Raw genomic sequence first — 22,454 nt, 5'->3', positions numbered from 1 at the left:
GATCCAAGGATTGATAAAAGTAATATTTGAAGTTAATGAGGAAAGACTGGATTATTCAAAATAGTTTGGGAATACTGGCTAGTCTTCTAGAAACAAATCAAGGTGGAATCAAGTTGCCAAATAAATGCAAGATGAACTAAATGTTTAAATGTAGAAAGGTAAGGGGCACCTGGGTGGCTTGGTCAGTTGAGCATTCGACTTCGGCTCAGGTCATGATCTCGCAGTTCTTGAGGTCAAGCCCCGCATCGGGCTCTGTGATGACAGCTCAGAGCCTGGAGCCTGCTTCAGATTCTATGTCTCTCCCCCTCTCTGCCCCTCCCCTGCTCGCAATCTGTCTCTCTCAAAAATAAACAAACATTAACAAAATGTAAATGTAAAAAGGTAAATTAAAAAATAAACCAAAAAGATACTAATAAATAACTAAATTTTTAAAATCTTGAGATGGGAAAAATCTTTTAAAGAATTTTTTTAAGTTTATTTATTTTGAGAGAAAGAGAGAGAGCATGCAGGCATGTGAGTTGGGTGGGGCAGAGAGAGACAGAAACCCAAGCAAGCTCCATGTTGTCAGCACAGAGCCCAATGCTGGGCTTGATCCCATGAACCATGAGATCAAGATCTGAGCTGAAATCAAGAGTCAGACACTTAACAGACTGAGCCACCCAGGCGCCCTGATGGGAAAAATCTTTTTAGGCATGATATAAAAGCCAAAAACCTGAAGCAGTAAAACTGATAATGTTTACCATAAAACAAAAAAATTCTGCAAGGAAAAGATAAAACCATTAAAAGAATTAAAATACTAACCAGAGAAAATACCTGCAGTGCATATGACATATAAAGGGTTAATATTCTTATCAACAAAGAACCCTTGCAAATCAAGGTTACTAGATGAACTATCCCAGCTTTTAGCTAACCAGTCACCACTTTCCCATGGAGCCTCTTCTCTCTCAAGGACACCGTTCCAGCAATTCTATGCTCTCCCACCAATAACTTTTTCCCTCTTCTTGATCATTCTCATTGGTAAACAAGCATGCAGGTACTTCTCTCTAAATATAAATAAGTGAAATAAAGCAAAACAATAAGAAACCACTTTGTCCTGACATTCTATCCTCATTGAGCTATATATAACATCATTTCTTTGCTCCTTTTTGCCGCAAAACTCCACGAAGTGTCTTCGTACAAATGCCTCCAGTTTATCTCCTCCTAGAATCTCCTACACACATCTGTATCAGGCTTTCTCTCTCTCCCTCTAATCTTTCAAGATACAACTACAGTTACTAGTTCAGTAAATGTTTCCAGGAGTTTCTCTTTGCAGATACAAACACACCCTAATATGTTGAAAAATTAGTTATCATTGGGTGGTGAGAGAAGAGATATCTTTTCTCCTCTATAATGTTTTGGTACTGGCCTGAATTTTTAAATACATAAGTAAGCCTGTGTTACTTTTACAATCAAGGGGGGAAAAGTTGTTTTCATTTTGATAAAGTACCATCTTAGCCTTAAGAACATTGTATCTGTGGCTTTGCTTTTAAAATGAAGAGTTAGAAATAAAGCTAAAATGGGATGCCTGGGTGGCTCAGTCAGTTAAGCATCCGACTTCAGCTCAGGTCATAATCTCATGGCTTGTGAATTTGCACCCTGTGTTGGGCTCTGTGCTGACGGCTCAGAGCCTGGAGCCTGGTTTGAATTCTGTGTCTCCGTCTTTCTCTGCCCCTTCTCTGCTTGTGCTGTCTGTCTGTCTGTCTCAAAAATAAATAAACATTGGGGCGCTTGGGTGGCGCAGTCAGTTAAGCACCCAACTTTGGCTCAGATCATGATCTCGGGGTTGGGTTTGTGAGTTTGGGCCCCGCGTCGGGATCTGTACTGACAACTCTGAGTCAAAGGCGTGTTTCGGATTCTGTATCTCCCTGTCGCTCTGCCCCTCCCTGCTTGTGCTGTCTCGCTTTCAAAAATAAACATTAAAAAAATTTTCAATAAACATTTAAAATTTTTTAAGAAGAAATAAAGCCAGGATAAATTAAAATTTTCACTTTTAATAAGAAAAAAAAACCCCTACTGATAATATGCAAAAGCCCCTCACTTCACAGAAGCATTTATATGGATGACCTTTTACTAGCGTAGCTTCCATGTCGATGTTTTCCTAGTTGGAGGTTATGATTTTTTTCTTGGGTAAATGATAGTATACTTCTCCCCCTCCAACACCCACCGCCCCACACACATGCATGTGCTCATGGGTGCTTGTGTGCACGCACACGCGCGCACACACACACACACACACACACCCTTATCAACAGGCTGAAATCCGACTTCATCTTCTTGCGCTGAGTCTATCATACTCTTCATATCCATCTCGGACCCCTTCACCACCACTTTCCTTTTCTATCATTCCTGCTTGACCTCTTTCTTCTCCTGAGCTAAACAAAACTGTTATTTTCTCTCACCTTTACAAGATGAAAATAACTCCTTGCTTAGAAATAAAATAGTTAGAAACATAGTGTGGAGAGGATGCCTATAAAGCTCAAAATATTTTTTTATGTTTATTTTATTTTTGAGAGATAGAGTGCCAGTGGAGAGGGGCAGAGAGAGAGGGGGCCAGAGGATCTGAAGCCGGTTCTGTGCTGACAGCAGAGAGCCCAATGTGGGGCTTGAACTCATGAACGGTGAGATCACTACCTGAGCCAAAGTCGGATGCTTAACCAACTGAACCACCCAGGCTCCCCAGCCCCAAATAGTTTTTTAAATGAAGTCTTTTTTTTAACAAGTTGAGAATATTTTCAAAAACGCTCTCTTGATGATTGAAACACAGAACTTTGCAATGGCCTACAGAAGCTGAAGCCCAATCATTTGTTATAAAAAAAGAAAAGGATACAAACGTATATGTCTGCATAGAAAAGGTCTAAAAGTGTATGCAACATAACATTAACAGTAGTTTCATCTGAAATATTGGAGGTGGGGTTAACTTCCTTCCCTGTATGGTTGTATTTTCTAAGTGTTCCATAATTTGTAACATTACTTCAATAATTTAAAAAATTAATACATTAATTGACTATATGGCCAAAGAGAAAAGGGTGGGAAAGGCGAATAGCAAAGGAGGCGATGGGGAAGAAAGAAGTAGCACGGAAGTGAGAAGTGAGGGCAAAGAAGCAAGTCCACTCCAGATGCAAGGAACAGGAGACACAACTCAAAATCAGTCTCCATCCCCATCCTGCTGACCCAGGAGTCCCATGTTTGTGCCGGCAGTACCACTAGGAGATCCTAGTGGAGTCCAAATCAAAGCAAAGAACCACTTTCCCTGGCATAAAGGTAACCATTGAAAAGAAGAAATTAACAAAGTTTTGCTGGGGGTGTAGCTGGAGGATTTCACTCAGGAATGCTGATATTCACAGAACTGCTTCTCTCTACCTTCCCTCTACATCCTAAGCTCCAGGAGCCACTTAAAAGCAGGCTATCTATTTTCAAGAAGTAAATCTCTTGGACGAGTACCTTATGTTTATGAGCTGGAATGGGAAGGTGCTGGGCTGTGTATTGGAACTCCCAGCCAGAGAAGACAGTTATCTCTTTTGGCACAGGTTCTCAGGGATGAGACCATGTCTAGCGGGGATTTTCTCCAGATTCGACAGCCTTGGCCCTACCAAAATGCACAGCTTTGTTTTCACCATACATCCATCACTCATCGTGAGTCTTTCATTTTTCCTTTCAACCATCCACAGGTCAGATACTGTGTGTTCCCAACAGTCTGTGAACTTCTTGGACCAGCAAAGGGACATTCATTTTTCTCAGCACTCCTTCAACATTTCTATTGTATTCGATTTCCCACTCCCCCTGCCCAGCTCCCTGGAGAGTGACTTCTTCCTTGTTTTAATAACTTGGACCACAGTCAAGGTTGATGTGTTACTCCATTTTGTAGGATATTTTCTTCAGAAGAGACAAAACAGACTAACGGAGTAGCTGGGGCTTGTGAGCAGCTTTAGGAATTCAGCGTCCATTAGGAACACACAGGAAAGGTTTTTAAAGAAATAAAAAGTAGGCAACACAAAGGCCTCATAAACAGAATTATTCATAAAGGTAGACTAATGCTTTTCCTGGCAATTTTCTCTCCCAGTGACCCGCTTTAAAAAAATCTAATTTCATTTGTGAGTGACGAAAAGGGTCGGAGTTAAGAAAGTGGGTTCGTAAAGTACCTTCTCTGACTTAAATTGAAATACAATACTCTCCCATTTGAAGTCATAAAAGTAGTTCTGATCTCAATGGGCACACAGATATAAGAAAATGAATAAAGAGAGGAAGAGAGAGGAGTAAATCAGGGTCAAGAGTATCCCCTCCTCCCCATTATATCATGTTTTCATCTCATCTTGCCCATACTCTCCCTAAAATCCCATCCCCAACCATTGTAATAACACTGCTCCCTGACATCTAATGAAAGATGTCTCCAAGGAACTGGTTAGGACACAGGGAAAAACCCTGTTCTTTTTTTTTTAAGTAAAATTTTCAAGGAAAAAAAGACATGAATAAATATTTAACGGGGGTTATTCTGAAGTCCACATCTTTTTAATAAAAAATTTGATAATACTTCATTTTTATGAGTGATATGGAAATTATCTTTTTTTCTCCAAAACAGGAGTCAAACCTCCAGTTTTTCTGTTATATATCTATTGTGTCACCATGATTCTTCTTACCATTGATTTCAAACAGCGGCAAGACACTAGCTGTGAATTTAAATAAAAAATAGTTATTTATCTTTCTTCATGGAATATCTTTATTCAAATGTGTTTTCCATATTAACAGTGTTTTCGTACCGTGACAAAAGTAAGTGAATATGGCATCAGAAAGAAGAATGACACCAACCCAGATTGTGTCTCCCCCGGACAAAAGCCCAATTTTCTACTGGAATAACAGATTCAACTGAATTCAGTTCTTGGCAATTCATGGGCTTGGAGGGTAGAACTAAGGAGTAGCCATTTTTAAGAGCCATAAGAGAGGCAAACTGTGGGTTATGACACATCAGTAGGTTGTAAAATCAATCTACACATCACAAGAAGCATTTTTAAAAATGAAACGGAATACAGTAGGGAACATCAGCATGCACAGCTTGGAGTAAGGGTAAGCACTGTTTTATGAAAATGTATGTGTATGTGTGTGTGCATGTGTGTATACTGGATATTGGTGTAAAAGGTTTTTTAAGTGTCACTATCTAAAAAGTTTAAGACACTCTGATCAAGGGCTCAGACCCTGGACTCAGAGAGAAGTGGATTCCAACATGGCTCTGCCACTTACTTGCTGTGTGAACTTGGATTACCTGGCTTAGTCTCTCCACCCACCTCATCTGAAAGATGGACGTACCATAGAATCTTAGGATTGTCATGAGATCAAAAGACCCTTACACAGGGCCCAATAATGTTAACATCCACATAAGGCACAAATCACAAATGGAAACAGGCATTGGTTGACTTACAATATGTTCTAAAGGGATAAATCCAGTGTGAAAGAAGATGTTAGTAAGTTAGACAATTGAAACTTTTTTTGCTCTTCAAAGAGTTGCTCCTCTGTAGGACTACCTATAGGAGATATCTTATCCTTTTCATTCAGCTTTCTGAATAAAAATAGTATTCAAGAAATATATTTTGGTTTCAGAACTCCTTTTCCAAAATGCAAGCACCAGACAAATAAAAACTCTTCTAGTTTTGTTTTTTTTTCTTAAATGGGGTTGAACAAAACAAACTTCATTTTGTGCTTCATCCTTACAATATAGCTTCTGATGCCCCAGCAAGTGACAAATATCATGTGTTTAAAGACCTTAAAAGGTATCAAAATTATCTCTACTATGGAAAGACCCAGAGTTAAACACATGCCAAGATTCCTTATCTGTCATTTTTGTAATCAAGCAAACAAACAAACCCTGTACTCCAGCACAAAGAAATTTTAAAAACTGAAACATACTGCTCACTTCACAATCATGTTCTGACTATTCTTGGCATTTAATTTGGGGACAGTTTCTGAATTCTGAGAATGGGAGAGAGAAGAAAAGGAAAGGGTCCAGAAAGAAAGGGTGACAGCAAGAAGCCAAGGGACATCAGACAAGCTAAAGGACAAAATGCTGAAATTGTCAGCAGCCCCTTGGACGGAAGTGTGGAGATGAAAGTTTCAAGTCAATGGGCTTTTTTACTTTTGGGTCTAGACAGAGAAAGGTGAGATTTGGATAAAATAGAAAAATTGGGGGAAGACATGGGGAGAAGGATCTAACAGTAACTCCTGGAAGACTCAAAAACAACTCTGCTGATCATTGAAGGGTGACTCAAAAGCTAGGACTGAGTAAACAAAAGAAAGAAGGATAAGAAGAGGGAGACCGGTGCCAGGGTTCCAGAAGAGAAAATAAAATGAAAAGAAAGAGCTACGGGAATGTCCCAGGGTGCAGGCTATAGTGCTGGGAAGTCACAGATGTTGAGAATGAAAAAAAGTTTTTGCAAGAATTCTGGCAGACTTGGGGTAAAAATTAAGTTCTCCCTGAGAGATTTAAAAGCAAATAAAGAAAAAGAAAGTTATGTATGCCTGAAAGATCTGACTGATCTAACAGGAATATGTATAATACCCCAAATTTAGTATTTAGTAAAACATTCCAGAGGAAATGAACAGGGTTCCTGCTGCATCATTGTAAAAATTGCTTTCTAGGAGTATGTTGATGAGAATTGTCACCACCTCCATTTTTGCCCTCAATATGTCAATGATAAATAAGAGGGAGAAAGGGAGGAAGAGAGGGAGGCAGGGAAAGAGAGAGAGAGGGAGAGAGATTCTTCCCATCCCATTACACCAACGCTACCCTGATTAACCCACTGTCAATCCTAACTCCTGCATCACCCCAGGCGCCAGTCAACAAGGCCTACATCATTGGCTTTGCCATCATCGCATCATCCACTCACTTGCTCTGCCCTTCTGTCCATTTCACTGAGCTGGAGCTCCCAGCAGCAACTCTAGAAGAGAAGAAGAGGTGGGGAATGGGGAATGGAGCATGCGTGGCTCTAGCAAGCCCCCCCAGATCCCAGAATCCAATGAAAAGTCACTAATACACAGAGATGTGAAACTAGTTGTCTAGTCCAGAGTGTTGAGCTTAATCCCCAGTGCCACTTGGGTTGCTGGTGGGGTGGAAGGCAGCACATTGAGGCTGGAAAGAGCCTCTGCTTTGGAATTAGATCCAGACTTGGAATCCCAGCTGTACCACTTAACATGATGTGAACATGGGAAATGATGTACATCTCTGAGCTTGATTCACTTATTTGGAAAACAGGGCGACAATACCTAAGCCCTACAATGTTGTCAGGAAGATTAAGTGAGGTGACCTAGAAGAGCACCTACTGCATCACAGGGATGTCACTAGTCACTAGTGTCATATCCTAATGTCATATCATATCTTCAATAGAGTCCTATCCTAATGCCGTCAACTTAGACTTGTTAGAAAATGAAAAGTGAATCCTTGTGCTGTTGGAAGCAAGCCCCACCTGTTTCCTTTTTTAAATATTCAGGTGCAAAGCATTTCCCATGCCTATGCTGTGTTCTCCCTATTGTGACTGTATACCAAACAGGAAGAAAACCTTTTGGTACAACCAGGTGTGAGCACATCTTACTCTATAGTGTCCAAATCTTCATCGCTCAAATACGAATTTGGATCCTGGGCATTATAAACTGAAAGGATGTCTCAATAAGATAACGTAATAGTTAACATCTGTGATATCACTAACAAAACAAACATTAAATGAGGTTGAATTGACACAATTGTGAAGAATTCTAAAACATTCAATAAGTAAAGGCCACATTGCGTTTTTCTCAATATTCTCAATCCCTTGTTCCAGACACATACAAAAATCCCCTCTTTATGTTCCTGAAAATTTAATACTGTCCACAAGCCACCAACCGGGGGAGGGAGGAAAGTATTTTAATCCTACAGAGAGCCATGACTATTCTAAAGCTGCACTTTCTTCATGAGTTATAAGTGCCTTTAAAACGGTTCAAGCAGGTGTACTTTTTAAGGGCCATGGAACAGAGAAAACCTTACCCCTTTAAGGTGGCTCCTAAGTTCATCTGATTCCAGGTCATGCATTCAAGCTGGGAGGTCATTTGGTATAAATTGTCACTGTTAGAAAAACATCCAGAGTTAAAAACACATAATTACAAAAAGATATACAGCTATTTCTTCAAAAATCAATGGAGGTTTACCTTTATTTTGCAACGAAAGCCTTCATGTTTTCCAAAATGACAGAATATGGGAGTCTGAAACGATTTTCACCTCACCCCACTGATTCCTGCACAGTTATTCACTTCACACACAGCAGAAAGGCTGTGAGAGTAATCTGGAAGCCTTTTAAAAACCTGAGTACAGCAAACACAAGTTTCTAAAGAGGTATTAAACCTTTCAGGGGAAGAGGCTAAAGGGAGTAGAACTCTTGAAAGGCAACACAGGCTGGATAACTCAACATTAAAGTTAAAAGCCTGGAGCTGAAAGTAAAAAGATGGCAGATTAATTATTCGTGAAAAGGCCATTAAGTTGTTTTAATCAAAAGGATAAGTATCATGTGGATTATGAGGGTCTAAAAAGTCAAAGAGTGATGTGTGGTGGATGGTCTAATACTGAAGGATGTGACAAGCAAAAGGAAGAGGATGATAAAGTCTATGCACAACTGAAGGAATCACTCTCTAGAAATTTTATCACCCTAGTACTAGTTGAATGGAGTTAAAAAAAAAAAAAAAAAGGCCCCAGCCCTTGTTCTAGAAAGTTCTAAGAAGGAAAACAATCTCTGATCGTTTACATTAAGACTCCACAGGAGAAAGTACACTCTCATGTAAACCAACCAAAAATTGTTCTCTCCTCTCCTCTTATAGTTATCTCACTCCTAGAAAACCGGCACATAAATCAATGAGCAGAAATCTCCTTAATTACCAAGCTGTGATAAGAATACATTTAGTCCTGAACCGACATGGTCAATTACGAAATTTGAGACCTAGAGATGAATGGGTTGTCTGCGAACCCTTGGTCTAAACACATTATAGAGGAATACCTTCATTCTACCTTCACGGCAAAGAGAGAGAAGCTTTCAATATCTACCCTGCGGTATCAGACCCCAAACCTAGACAATCTCTGTCTTGTCATGGCATGCCTTTGGGTTGCTTCATTGGGCAGGGGCAACACCAAATTTTAATTAAGAGAAGGTATTGTCAGGCTAGCCAGACTGGGAACTTGTGGAGGGGGTAAGGGAGATTGCAGCAACTTGGAATAAATGGACACCGTGCTCCCTCTAGGCATAGCTTGATAAATCATGGCCCAGTCCCTCTGCCGTTCACATAATCACTCTGAAAATGATTTGGAACTCCTTCGTGGTGGGCACACAGGATAAGGGGAAAATCAGATTCCAGGAGGGAATTTTACATATGAAACGTGAAGTGACTTCAAACTCGAACTATGTGTCCTTTCATTAGTCAGTGTCTATCTGGACCCCATCATTCATCCTCGTGTCTGACTGGCTATTATGCTACTACAATATCCTACATATCAATGAAAAAACATGATTAGTTTCTCCTGCAGCTTCTCCATTTGCAGTAGCGGCCCGTGCTGGTCTGTGCCACTACCGTTTCGCAATTCCACAAATTCTTGCTGTAAGGCTGGTGTAATTAATTCCTGAAGGACCCCAATTTTTATTAGAAGTGCCAGCCCTGCTGCATTTAACACAGAAGAGTTTCGTGAACTTTCTTTGGGCTGACAGCTCATTAATAAGCAGCCTCCTCCACAATCTCTACTGGTTTTTGTTCTCTTGCGCCTTTTCATCAAGCAATCCATTTATTAATCTCGCCATTAATCTCAGCCAACAGGCATTGTATTCCCCAGGCAGCTCTGTATTTTTGTCACTGATTTTTAAAAAATTGTTCACCAACTAAAATCACTCAGCTCCGGCTGACAATTTTCCTAGGCCCTATTGGGATGTGAGGTCTTTCTGAAATTATTTCATCCTTGCATAAGACTAAGACCATAATTTTCAAGAGAGCTGGGAAGCAAGACAAGGGACAGAAGTTTATGCACATGGGTTAATGAGTCCCAAATATCTAACTTTATGATTTAGGAATTTTCTCACAGACTTAAAGAGTAGTCCAGTAGATTCCTAAGGGTCTCTATCAGGAGGTACCCCAAAGAGAAAATATTTTTAAGACCATTTTCTCAGCCCCCAGAAAGCGAATTTTCTCAAATATTCGGTCTATGTCTTCCATGTATGTATTGTCCTAGTGTGTGCTTAATAAATATTCCATACTGCCCTAATAAGATAGTTACTAGTCAGACAAGGCTATATTGAGCACTTGAAATGTGGCTAGTGCCACACGCTGAAATAAGATTTTGACTATTTTGAATTAAATACAATGTATTAAAAATTAATTTCACTGTTTTATTTTTTAATGCAGCTACTAAAAAATTCCAAATTATAAATATGGTTTGCATTGGTTTTATTGGACAGTGCTGCTCTGTAAGTTTTAAGACCTTGAGCCAATCAGTTCAGCTCACTGCACCTCAGTTTCCGCATCTGCCAAGTGGAAATATTAATCTCAATCATTCTAACTTTACAGGGATGTTGTAAAGCCCTAAAAATGGCTCTTTGAAGACTATACAGATCATAAATTTTAATTTTTTCCTAATCTATCAAATTTTTCACAGTACTTTTCACACATTCCCCAATATGCCCCACAACTTTGTGAGGCAGGTACAGTGATGATCCCCATTTATCAGAGAAAGACTGAGGCTCAGAGACATGCCTGATGCTCCCACCTCACCTGCCACATCCCTTTGAAGGCATCCTGGCATTATTTGGCCTCTAAGCTCATCATCTACCATTTAAATAATAGTAATCATTATACAATAATAATACAGACAAGTCTGGAGGTGAAAGAGAACATGTTCCAGGAAGCATTGTGACTTTCTCTGTCTCCAGAAAAGTTAAAACATGCAAGATGCCCAACATGTCCTTTTCAGCTAAGAATCCTATGCCAAGATTGCAGGAGGAGCCCCACTTCTTGTTTTAGTGGTCCTGATAGCTCAGCTTGCAAATCCTCTTGAAGGGAGAGAAGATGGGATGGGCCAATAGGGGAGAAGGACTTTTAGAAACCCCCCAACCTACTAATAGGTTTCCTGAGTCCAGTGATAGGATCAGAGCACAATTTTAACCACATCCTGCCTTCTGCTGGCTGAAGTTCCTCAGTGGTTCCGTCCGTCAGCTTTGGCTGGCACCACCTTTTTACTGGAAGTCAATGACAGCAATGACAATAACTCCTCTGCTGGGGAGGAGATAGAATGTGAACCCGAGCTAAAAATACTGGACCCAAGCATGCTCCAGCTCTGATCTCTTTGGGCAATCGGTCAACACCCAGCTTTCATCGTGAAAACCCACAGAAAGAGGCAGCGCTGGTCAAGGAATATATGGCCTCTGACAAATAAAGCATCTAATTATTAAATAAGCACCGTAGGTGTTGACCACCTCATTCCCAGAGGAGATCAGATAAGCAGGTGGTTTGGCTCAAAGCAACCACAGTGGTCACGTAGGCATTTCAGCTCGCCATCTAACCCTGTTCGGAAGTGAACTCTGCAATTGCAGGCTGCCAAAATATATTCCAAAAGTCATGGTATCCTTTATATTTTTTTACATAGACTTTTTTTTAAAGCCCCTTGTTTCCTATGTAAGAAATGTTTGAAGTTGGAAGCAAGGGAGAGAGGAAAAAACCTTCTGTAACTGGGATTAATGCAAGTTGGAGTAAAATAAAAGGAAGTCAGTCCTAGCAAAAAGAGCAACTTAAAAGGAAATCGGTAGTAGATCATATGGAGTTTGTTTTGGCCTGGACTCCAGTATTACTGAGTTCTCGACCTCCACACAAAAAGAAAGGAGGAAAGAAAGCCCTCAGCTAGTATCTGGGCTGGGACTCCTCCGCTCTTCAAATGTGTGTGTAATTCAAGTACATTTTCATCTTTAAGAGTGTTTACTATATATTCAGCAGAACAAGGTAGAAAAATTCACGTCACCAGTAGAATGGAGCTGACGAACCTGCTTAAGACCAGCGTTTCCTCTGCCAGATGGTTGCCAGCTGGCAAAGTAGCACCTTGGTGGAAGTAAAGAGTTTCCCCCAGAAGACTGACGGAAAAAATGAATGAATGGATGGATGAATGAGAAAAGAAAACACCAACCAAGAAAAATGCAGATATAACTGCCATCTGTGATCAGAATTCATGATGTCCAGCTTCTGCTGCAATAGCCCTGTCCCGCACCAACAGAGAGGCCCCTGTGGGTTCACCTCTCTACCTGATAACCACGGCTCAGGAAAAGAGGCTGCAGCCAGACTTCCACACTGCCCTTTTCCTGCGTTCTTCCCCCCAAGGCGCCATAGAGGCTGCCTGTTGAGAAATTTCTGCCCAGCAGGCCCTGGTGAATAATTATTTTACAGTCAATCTCTTGGTATTGTTATTTCTCTCCAGCTCACCAGTTCACCAAAGAAAAACCCACTGGGGATTCAATTTCTATTAATAAACACTTGGTCAGCACAAGAGTTGCAGGAATATTTGAAACTAGATTTTTCCCCCTCCCTGGAGACAAGTCCGTTTCAAGTCTTTGGTTTTGATACTGCCCACCCCTGGAAACCATTTCACCTTTCTGTCTTCATGACTACCTATGTGGGAAACAAATATCAGTATTGTCTTAAGTGAAACTTGTACACCATGTAAATGTACATATGTTCGCAAGTGAAAAGAAGTGTTATTGAATATAATATTATTTCCTTGGGCATGAGCTGTCCTCTGGCGCATGTCTATGTTGAAAGCCCACCTAACTAGTATATAGTGCACTTCCCAAAGACCTGGCTTCCCCAGAAACTCTATGCCTGCTATGGAAGTCTCTCTCACATGAAAAACAATCTGCTGGTAAAAGCCTCCACTCTCAACTTCGTCGCTCATGAATCAACATTCAAGCATTTAAATTTTTTTTTACTTTTTAAAAATTTTGTTTATCAGTTTTGAAAGACAGAGAGAGTGTGAGCGGGGGAGGGGCAGAGAGAGAGAGAGAGAGAGAGAGAGAGAGAGAGAATCCAGAGCAGGTTCCAGGGTCTCAGGTGTCAGCACAGAGCCCCATGTGGGGCTCGAACTCAACGAACTGTGAGGTCATGACCCCAGCCGGAGTCAGACACTTTACCTGACTGAGCCACCCAGGCGCCCCTGAATTGTCAACATTCAATTAAAAATATCTGAATCAGTAATTATTGCTTCCCAAATTGGGAGCAGTTTTACCTAGTAAGGGGCAAAAGGAAATATCCTCATTTAAATTGGTAGCAGATTTGCTAAAGAAGGATATGCAGGAGCGCCTGGGTGGCTCAGTCAGTTGAGCTTCCCACTTGGACTTCGGCTCAGGTCATGATCTTGCAGTTCCAGTGTTCAAGCCCCGCATGGGGCTCTCTGCTGTCAGCAAAGAACTCGCTTTGGATCTTCTGTCCCCCTCTCTCTCTGTCTCTCCCCCACTCATTCTCTCTGTCTCTGTCAAAATAAATAAATAGACTTCCAGGAAAAAAAATAAGGATATGCAAACCTAATAAAAGAGCAAGAAGAAAGGGAAAGGACTAGAATATCTTTTAAAAAATAGTGTGGAGAGGAGGATTTTTCAAACACAGGGCACAGAACTCCTTTTCACAAGTAGCTGTGAAAATCAACCCATGAACTGGGCATAGTCAGACATCGGGGGCTCAACTGAGGTCAGCCAGCAGAGGAGGCAGAAGGCCTTATGGAAGAAGATTCAAAGGACGTGAGCAGAGAAGGCCCAGCTAGCTTCCTGTTTTAGGCAGAAATCAGGGAAAGTTTTTCTGCTTAGTGAGTGTGAATTTTACTACTGTCTCCCCTCAGGAGAGCATGGGGTCCAACCACTCCTGGAACATTGCCTGTGAGCAAGCACAATCACAGTGGCCCTACAAGCAGTCATTCCTCCTAGGTCTGGAGGGATGGGGAGAAAGGTCTTTAGGTGCCTTGACTGAACTTCACCCCCAGCAGTTCACCCCAGCAGTAAAGGCTAAGCTAGAGGTGTCTGAAGTATGAAAGACAGACTTTGTTGAATGAGGGCTTCAGGAGAAAGTCTGTTTCTGACAACACTCACCAGGGAGAAAACTGCCCCGAATCCATTAAGGGCTTTCTATTGAAAATTATGGGTAGAACTAACGGATAATGGGATTTCTTTCATTACTGGGAAATAAAGACCTTTCTCTACTGAGGCCTCGGACAGATGCCACCTTTGGAAAGAAAATGGCACTTATTCATCAAGAGAGATAGCAGGGTGCACTGGGTAAGAGGATGGATTCTGAAACCTCACTACCTGAAATCAGGGACCTTACTGTGTCATACTGGGCAAATTCACCTCCCAGGACCTCCTCTATAAAATGGGGACGATAACCTATTACCTGGCTCAAAAAGTCATCATCTGGATTAAAGAAGTCAATCCTGATACAGTGTTTAGAATGGTGTCTGGATGAAGTAAGTCTATATAAGCATTTGCTCTTCACACTTATCAGCAACAGTGTTGGCACAGATTGTATAAGGGGAGTATTCCAGGTGGAGGATGCTGGTGGTCTGGAATCCCTCAGTGATTCAGAGCACAGATGGGTTTTGAAGTCAGAGAGACTGAGGATCAAGTCCTGGTCTTGATTCTGACTCGCTGTGTGACCAAAGTAAGTTACTTTGCGTCTCTGAATCTATTTCCTCTTCAGTAGGATAAAGATTAGAGTACCTACCTCACAGAGTCATCAGAAGTTAAATGAGTATACTGAGTGACGCACTTAGCACAGTGCCGAGCAACACACAGTCAGCATGCAATAAATCCTCGTCATTATGTTAAAAGGACTCATGCATGGTTCACCCAGCTATGATCACGGCCCCTACAGAGAAGCCAAAATCTGTAACCTTTGGACAGAACTCTACCCACCTTCATATGGGGGCAGAGAGGATGGGAAAAACCATCTCCTATCACCTCCCGTAAGTTAACTGTGAGCATTTTCTATTCACTACTGTTCACATCTACACACAAATGTTCACACATAACTCCCCAGATCTGTTCCCTGAGAGAGGAAAAAGACATGTATAACAAGGAGAGAATTTTGAGAATTTCCTCAAAGCAAATACATATTGTGCACTGCTTATTTAATATTAGTGTGTGTACCATTACCTTTATTCTGGGAGGGGAGACTACATTAAAGACTGGAGAGACAGAAGCTTTGGAAAGCAGTGGGGAAGAGGCTGGGCAGGCTGCCCCAGGGGGTCAAGTGCAAGGAGGCTAACAAAATACAAGCAAGCCTTTCCCAGGAGGTCCCAATTTTAGATGGAAGGGAATGGAGCCAGGGGCCAATAGAGGCACCACTAAATATCTAAAACCCAAAAGTTAAGCCACTAAGTGATTAAAATTTAGTCTTGTTTCCTATGCTTTTTCAAACACTGCATTCACAAAAGCATTTAGGTACCCTCTCAAACTTTTTTTTAGGAATAAGAAAAAAGGAAATGACGTAATGGAGTAATTGCATATGACCAGTTTTAAAATATCCTATACCTGTCTGTTCTATCATTATTACTGTATCTGATCTTTGAAAAGTGATTGAAAATGTTATGGATGTAGGGTGAATGGAATTTCAAAGACAGTACAAAATTCAAGGGAGCAGACTTTTTTCCTACAGGGGTCACAAATCCTTTTTTAGGAGATTTATTGCTTAGAAATCTTCTCTAACATGGGGCACCTGGGTGGCTCAGTCGGTAAAGCCTCCGACTTGGGCTCAGGTTATGATCTCATGGTTCATGAATTTGAGCCCCATGTCGGGCTCTGTGCTGACAGCTCAGAGCCTGAAGCCTGCTTCAGATTTTGTGTCTCCCTCTCTTTCCACCCCTCCCCTGCTCTCTCTCTCTCTCACTCTCTCTCTCTCTCAAAAATAAGTAAACATTAAAAAAAAAAAAAGAAATTTTCTCTAACAGAAGAAAATGGTATATTTGTGACATAAATATAAAAATGAAAACCAAAAAAGGATCCAAGGCGCCTGGGTGGCTCAGTCTGTTGAGTGTCAGACTTGGGCTCAGGTCATGATGTCATGGTTCATGAGTTCAAGCCCCGCATCGGGCTCTGTGATGACAGTCTGGTCTCTCTCTCTGCCCCTACCCTGCTTGTGCTCTGTCTCTCAAAAATGGATAAATGGCAAAAAAAAAAAAAAAAAGAAAGAAAAGAAAAGAAAAAAAGATCCAGTTACGTAAAAGAAGAAAGGGATAAGCAAAGATTTCCAAAAGATGAACTTAACAAAATTGCTTTATACAGTGGCCAATCAAAAGCTGGATTAGAAAATGTGAGAGTTTCACCTATAAAATGCAACCCAAGTGACTTTTCCTACATCCAAGACAACCACAATTTCAGCACTAAGTCAGAATCCACCACAGGGGCAGAGAATTATTAAACCAGTGGCTGTGATCACTTCATCCCCACCTTCTTCACTTTCTAGGTTGCTCAGCCCCTCTGATGGTCCCCTTCCAACACCTCCCAGTCCCCAAGCCCCATGGAGGTATCCCAGTGCATCTAAACGACACTCACTCCAGCAGCATCAAGGTCTTTCTGTCTGCCTGGGATAAGACACCAACCAGGAACCACGGAGGGAGGAGTGGGCTAAAGTCATTCCATGGGGAACCATTCCAACTTCGCCCCCAATGGCTACCAGAATAACAGCAATGCCACCCTGGCAACCGGCAGGAGCAGCTCCTCAAAGACGACAATGACCCTGCCACCACAATTTTGCTGGGGTGGGAGTAGGGGTGTCCACAACAGAGAATGGTTGTGAGTTCTACACCCGTTCCAGTGACTGACCCACCAAGGGGAAGCACAGAAACAGAGAGCTTGGGGCTGAACACTGGGCCCGCCGTGCCAAAGAATAGAACTAGATTCTAGCTAGTGAGAATGAAAAGGAAGACGACAAGGTGTGGTCACTCTACCTCTCTCTGTACAATCTTTGTGCATTTCTTTGCTCCCTCTCACTCAAAGAAAGAAAGACGAAAGAAGGGAAGGGGAAGGGGAAGGGGAAGGGGAAGGGGAAGGGGAAGGGGAAGGAAAGGAAAGGAAAGGAAAGGAAAAAAGAGTGATCTCGAATCCAAGATCCGATTAGGTATGCCGGATTTTCCCATCAAACGGAAAGGTTTCCGAAGTCCGTGGGTCTCAAGCATACATAATAGAAGGAGCTCGACCCTGTACTTCCACCGGATAGGGGAATCAGACCAGTTCCAGGCTCAAGTTCATAAGCACACCCGGCCTTTGGGATGCGCCGCCCGCTCGGGAGCGAAGATTCCTTCCCCTCCTCCACCTGTGGGACTAGAAGTCCCCCAGGCGCGGCCGTTCCCCCCACCCAATCTCCCAGGGCAGGCGCTTTTCCTTCCTTCATTACCTCACTACCTCCTTCCCTTGACGTCAGCCCCGGGTCCTCGAGCAGAGGGGGGAGGATGGAGATGCATTTGGGGGCAGTCGGTATCAGGATCCCCGTAGCACCGGGGTGGGGGGAGGGGGAGGGGAGGAATATGAGGTAATGCGCGCCCAATCCCCCGCCTCGAAGGCCGAGAGCGGCCACTTCCCTCCCCCCCGCTCCACCTTCCAGCCCCGCGCGCGCCGGTGTGTGCACCAGTTACTAGGCAACGCTATCGGAGAAGCGGGATGCCGGCCAAGTTCACCCAAAGTTGAAGAATAAATTTGGGGGAGAGAAGGTGGAGGGTGGAGGGAGAGCCGGGAGAACGCACAAGGGACGGGAAAAAAGCTTGGAAGGAAAAAAAAGCTGGTCTTCTGCCTCCCAGGAACAGGAAGGAGGGCGGGCGCGGGCTGGAGCCGTGTCCCCGGAGGACGCTGCTGCGACCCGACCGCAGCCCGGCACACAGTCCGGGTCCGGTCCCTGCCCGGAGCCTGGAGCTGGGAACCACGCCCACCGAGCGCCGCCGCAGCGGGACACTCTGGGGCACAGGGGTAGGGAGAAGGCTGCGGTTAGAGTGTGCGCGCCCTCGAATTACTCCCAGAGAAGGCCGGCCCGTGTGGCTAGCGGGCGAGGACGGGGCTGAGACGGGAGAAGACCGGAGTGCGAGTCGAGTCCATGTTTAATCTTTGGTCGCGAGCGAGTTCAAGTCCTTTAAAAAGGACTTTAAAAAATAAGGAGCCCTTTAAAAAATAACTTCTTGGGGCGCCTGGGTGGCGCAGTCGGTTAAGCGTCCGACTTCAGCCAGGTCACGATCTCACGGTCCGTGAGTTCGAGCCCCGCGTCAGGCTCTGGGCTGATGGCTCAGAGCCTGGAGCCTGTTTCCGATTCTGTGTGTCTCCCTCTCTCTCTGTCCCTCCCCCGTTCATGCTCTGTCTCTCTCTGTCCCAAAAATAAATAAACGTTGAAAAAAAAATTAAAAAAAAAAATAAAATAAAAAATAACTTCTTGAAGCCCCACTCTTCTTCAGCTCAAACAGTAATCGCCCTCATTTATATTTAAAAAAAAAAAAAAAAACAAGAACACCAGGAGACGAGGAAACCTACTTCTTTCAAATCAGAGCCTGGAGATCTGCTTTAATTTGCTTTAAGTAGCTAAAGGTGTCCTTTGCCTCCAGGACCCTGCATGCCCGCGGTCTGGGCTGCCCGCGTCGGACGTTCCCGCTCCCGGCGGCTCGCGCGCCCCAGACACCGTGGCGAGCGCCTTCCTACCTGCTGTAGGGCGTCCTCAGCAGAAGGGCCTGGCTGCCAGTGCAGCTGTCGGTGGGGGTGTGGCAGCCATAGACGGGGGGCGGCACAGAGTACTGCTGCTCGCCTGCGGAGAGCCGAGGAGAGCGGAGTGAGCGCGCCCCAAGGGCTCGGGGTGGGAGTGGGGACGCGCGGGGCGAGGTCGAGGGCAGGGGCTGGGACAGAGAGCATCCCCAGCTAGTCTCCTCGGCTAAACTGGGGGCAAGGGGTCTGGATGCCGGCGCGTGCCGAGAGAGGGCGTGCAGATCGTAAGGAGCTAATCAGCTTCTCACTGCAGAGTCCTTTATTAGCCACTTCGTAGTACACGTAGACATATTCGTAGGCTTGTTTGAGTGGAGCTGTCCCTAACATACTTGGGGGGGGCGGGGCAAAACTCAATCTTTTCTTTTAAATTGAGTGAGATTGGGCTGATTATTTCTAAAAATCCCTTTAGATGTCCTCTTCTCCCTTTCCCGATTTGCTGTGGTTTGGAAATTATGGGGACGGGAGTGGCATGGAAGAAAGAGAGAAGGACCCCACCTCATTCCCGCCTGCTTACCCAGAGAGCCCTGCTGGCCCATGGGGTCCTCGTGCTTGAAAGAGTGGTTAGGGAACTGCGCCGCGTGGTGCGAGGGCGTGTGACCGTAGCTGGGCGTCCCGTCGAAGGTGACTGTGCTGTATCCTGCGAGCGCGGCGGAGAGAAGCACAGCGTCAGGGGTGAGACTGGGTCGGTGATTCTGAAGCAGAACCAGGGTAGAGAAGCGCCTGGCCCCCGTACTCGAAACCCCAGCATAGGGTGATGCCACCCCACCGGTCTCCAGAACTTTCGGCGGGGAGCCTGGTCCAAGCCCAAATGTGTGACCTCGGAGCGGCTCCCCGCCTTTTCTCAAGAAAAACCCTGACCTCCCCGCCTTTTCCAATTCATTTACGCCCTTGTCTTCTTCCACCTTGCCTTCTGCTTCTGAGCCAACCTCGGGCAAGTGAAGTATGAAAACCGCCAACCGCTGGCCAGAGAAAGTTCTTCTTCAAAAACAAACACCGCGGCTCTTGCTCCGGGGCAGCGCGGGCGAGCGAAATGAATCTGTTCGGCTGACCCCGAGCTGACTCGGAGCCGTAAATCAGGGGACCGCGCACCAACTTTCATTAATTACTCGGAGCCAGTTAAACGGCATGGGCTTTAAATGGGAAGAGTAATTACCGAGTAATGTTATCTGAAGCTGCGCGACCCTACACCACGACACCCACGGCCCTCAGGAAAGCTGGTGAGGCCCTTCCAGATGGCCCCGCCGGCCTCTGTCCTATGCCCTCCTCCTTACCCTCTCGGATCCAACTCGCACCCAGTGCGTCTCTAATTCTACCACTGTGGGGGACACGTTCCTTGCGCTCCAGGCGGGGAAGGGCGCTTGTTTTAGAGTGTGCCGGACTGTACCTCCGTTTCCCTTCATGGCAGTGCCCGGGTCCCCTGCTACAGTTTCCCTGCGGAAAAACTAAGGGCAACTGTGTTCTTTCCCAACTCCCCAAAGGCTGGGTAAAAAAAAAAAAAAAAAAAAGTCTTGATTAGTGTCTTGATTGAAAAATGTAATCTCTTTCTGTAATTGTTATTAAACTGCTTTAAATCTATTCCTCACCAGCTTTTGGGAAACTGTTGCCATCTCTGGGGAAAAAGCATCCTCCAGCTAAGATAAAGATCAGTCCTGGAACCCTGACCAGACTGACTGGTGGGATTCCCTCCCTTCTATACACGCAGTCCCCAAGAGTCTCAGGACTGAGGGTCCAGGACTGGAGGTGAATGAGATCTGCCCTGACGCTCACACAGCCTTCATGCAGGGCCACAGTGCCGGCCCACCCCCACCCAGCCCCTGCACTGGATCTCCAAACTCCATTCAATTTCGGGGGAGTGGGTGGGTGAAAAGGCCCCTCACCCCCTACTCTTGCCCCAGGCGTGACAGAGGCTCTGTGACAAGTGTCTGTGAAGACTTAGAATGGAAAGAGGAAGGAGACCATTACCCCAATCTTTGAAACATAACCCCCCAAAGAAAAACAAAAACCCAGCCTCTCCTACCCACACCGGGCAGTGTTATGTGTTGGAGTGGAGTGGGGAAGAGGGTGGGTACAGGTCCCAATTACCAGATTGTACTAGGCCGGCCAAGTCTCGCACACTGCTTGGTGCCACAAGTTGACAACTTAAGAAGCTTTTATAATTTGCATGACCCCAGAGTCCTCAATCTATCGCCTGCTAAGTAGGCAAAGATAACCCCCCGCCCCATTAGCTGTCAGGGCTGGGTGAGAACCTTGGGCTTCCTTTTGGGAGCAAAGGCACAGCCCCGATTGAGGCCTGTCAGCTTACGAACGAAATTTGGCTCTCAGTGCCACATTTTGCAGAAAAAAGGTCGAATTTTGAAAGAAAATTTTTTAAACAGGAGAAACATAAGCCGCAAAGAAATTGTCCCTAGACAAACCCTTCTCCATTTCTGAACTGATGAATAGAAGCTGTGGCCCAGGGCACGGTGCTGTTCTTTAAGGCGGGCTCCGCCAACTGTGGGATTGCAGGATGCAGCTCCTGCACCCGCCGCGTCGGCTCTGCGTCCAGCGAGGTTCCCAAGGCCCCCCACTTTACAGGACAGGAAGACCCGGGGACAAAGGCCAGCCTCCAACCCCCTCCCTCAAGACCCCCCGGGAGGGGCCGAGGCAAAAGCGTCAGCGGAGGGGAGGGAGGGCTCTTTTAATTAGAAACTTATCGGACGCGGGACTGATTAGATCGCGCTGTCCTGGGGCCTCGTGCTGGTCTAGGCGTTGAGAGCATGGGGGCGGGGACCTAGGGAGGGACAGTTGTTGGCGAAAAAGGGCAGCGTATTCAAAGTCTCCTTGTACAGGCCCGAGAGGGAGAGGCTCTAATCGGCCAAGGTAGCGCTTTTCCCACGGTTAGTCCGTGCTGGGAATGGAGTGCAACCTTGACCGCAAGGAGAGGAGAGACACGCTCTGCGCGTTTTTTCCCCGCTCGAGGCATTGGAGGAACCCGGGAACAGCCTGGCCGCCGGGCCTCCTGAGAGCTGAGGGGTAGAATGGACATCAGGCTCAGTTAGGAAGGGGGTCAGAAGGCTGGAAATGATGACTCCATAGCCGTGGCAGAATAGGGGAAAATCTGTCCCCCAACGAAATACTCAAGTGACTCAAAGAGAAGTGCCCTTGGCCCTTCTATAGAGCTGATCTCTGCATTGACCCTAGGGTGGCTTGGTGATGCCCCCTGCGCATTAAGTCTGAGACTACCCAAGTCCTCACTCCACTACTGACTGCCCTCACAAACCATGAGCCCTCACGCCCAGACCACTATTGGTTCAGTGCCCATCCAACAGAGCAAAGGAAATCCATCTCAACAGAGGGGCCAAGACCCCTGGAAAAGGAGGTAGAAGTAACCTACTATGGTCTGGGTTCGAGTCCCAGCTCTGCCACAGAGGGACCTCTTGCACACATAATCTCTTAGAGCCTAGATTTTGTCATCCAGAAATAAGCAACTTCTCCGTCAGGCTGTGAGATATTTAAAAGATGCATTCTGTCTTAATACTTCCCAGTGCCTTGCACAGAGTAGAGGCTCAACAAATGTTTGCTGAGTTAATGTTTATGATATTAGGAAACCACCTATACTATTTAAGAAATTATTTAAAAAAATGGGGAGGTGATGGTATGATCCCTTGGAGGGGGGGCAGGAGAGGG

The 22,454-nt window shown here is 44.8% G+C and overlaps 1 protein-coding gene across 2 annotated transcripts in view; it reads right to left on the bottom strand.

The window, feature by feature from the left end:
* WT1 (WT1 transcription factor) overlaps nucleotides 1-18,015 on the bottom strand; it is a 41,502-nt gene extending 23,487 nt beyond the window's left edge. The window contains exons 1-3 of one of the 2 annotated variants that reach the window (XM_049648695.1): nucleotides 17,446-18,015; nucleotides 8,042-8,119; nucleotides 6,912-6,962 (exon numbers count right to left, since the gene is read on the bottom strand). In XM_049648695.1, coding sequence (XP_049504652.1) covers nucleotides 6,912-6,962; nucleotides 8,042-8,103 — 113 coding nt within the window. In that variant the 5' untranslated portion in view covers nucleotides 8,104-8,119; nucleotides 17,446-18,015. The remainder of the gene's footprint in view (nucleotides 1-6,911; nucleotides 6,963-8,041; nucleotides 8,120-17,445) is intronic. The other variant, XM_049648700.1, reaches the window with a different exon arrangement.
* Between the last annotated feature and the right edge of the window lie 4,439 nt (nucleotides 18,016-22,454).

Source organism: Panthera uncia, chromosome D1, assembly GCF_023721935.1.
Source record: "Panthera uncia isolate 11264 chromosome D1, Puncia_PCG_1.0, whole genome shotgun sequence".
Classification (NCBI taxonomy): domain Eukaryota; kingdom Metazoa; phylum Chordata; class Mammalia; order Carnivora; family Felidae; genus Panthera; species Panthera uncia.
The sequence above is the reverse complement of the archived record's forward strand: the minus strand, read 5'-3'. Positions and strand labels throughout refer to the sequence as shown.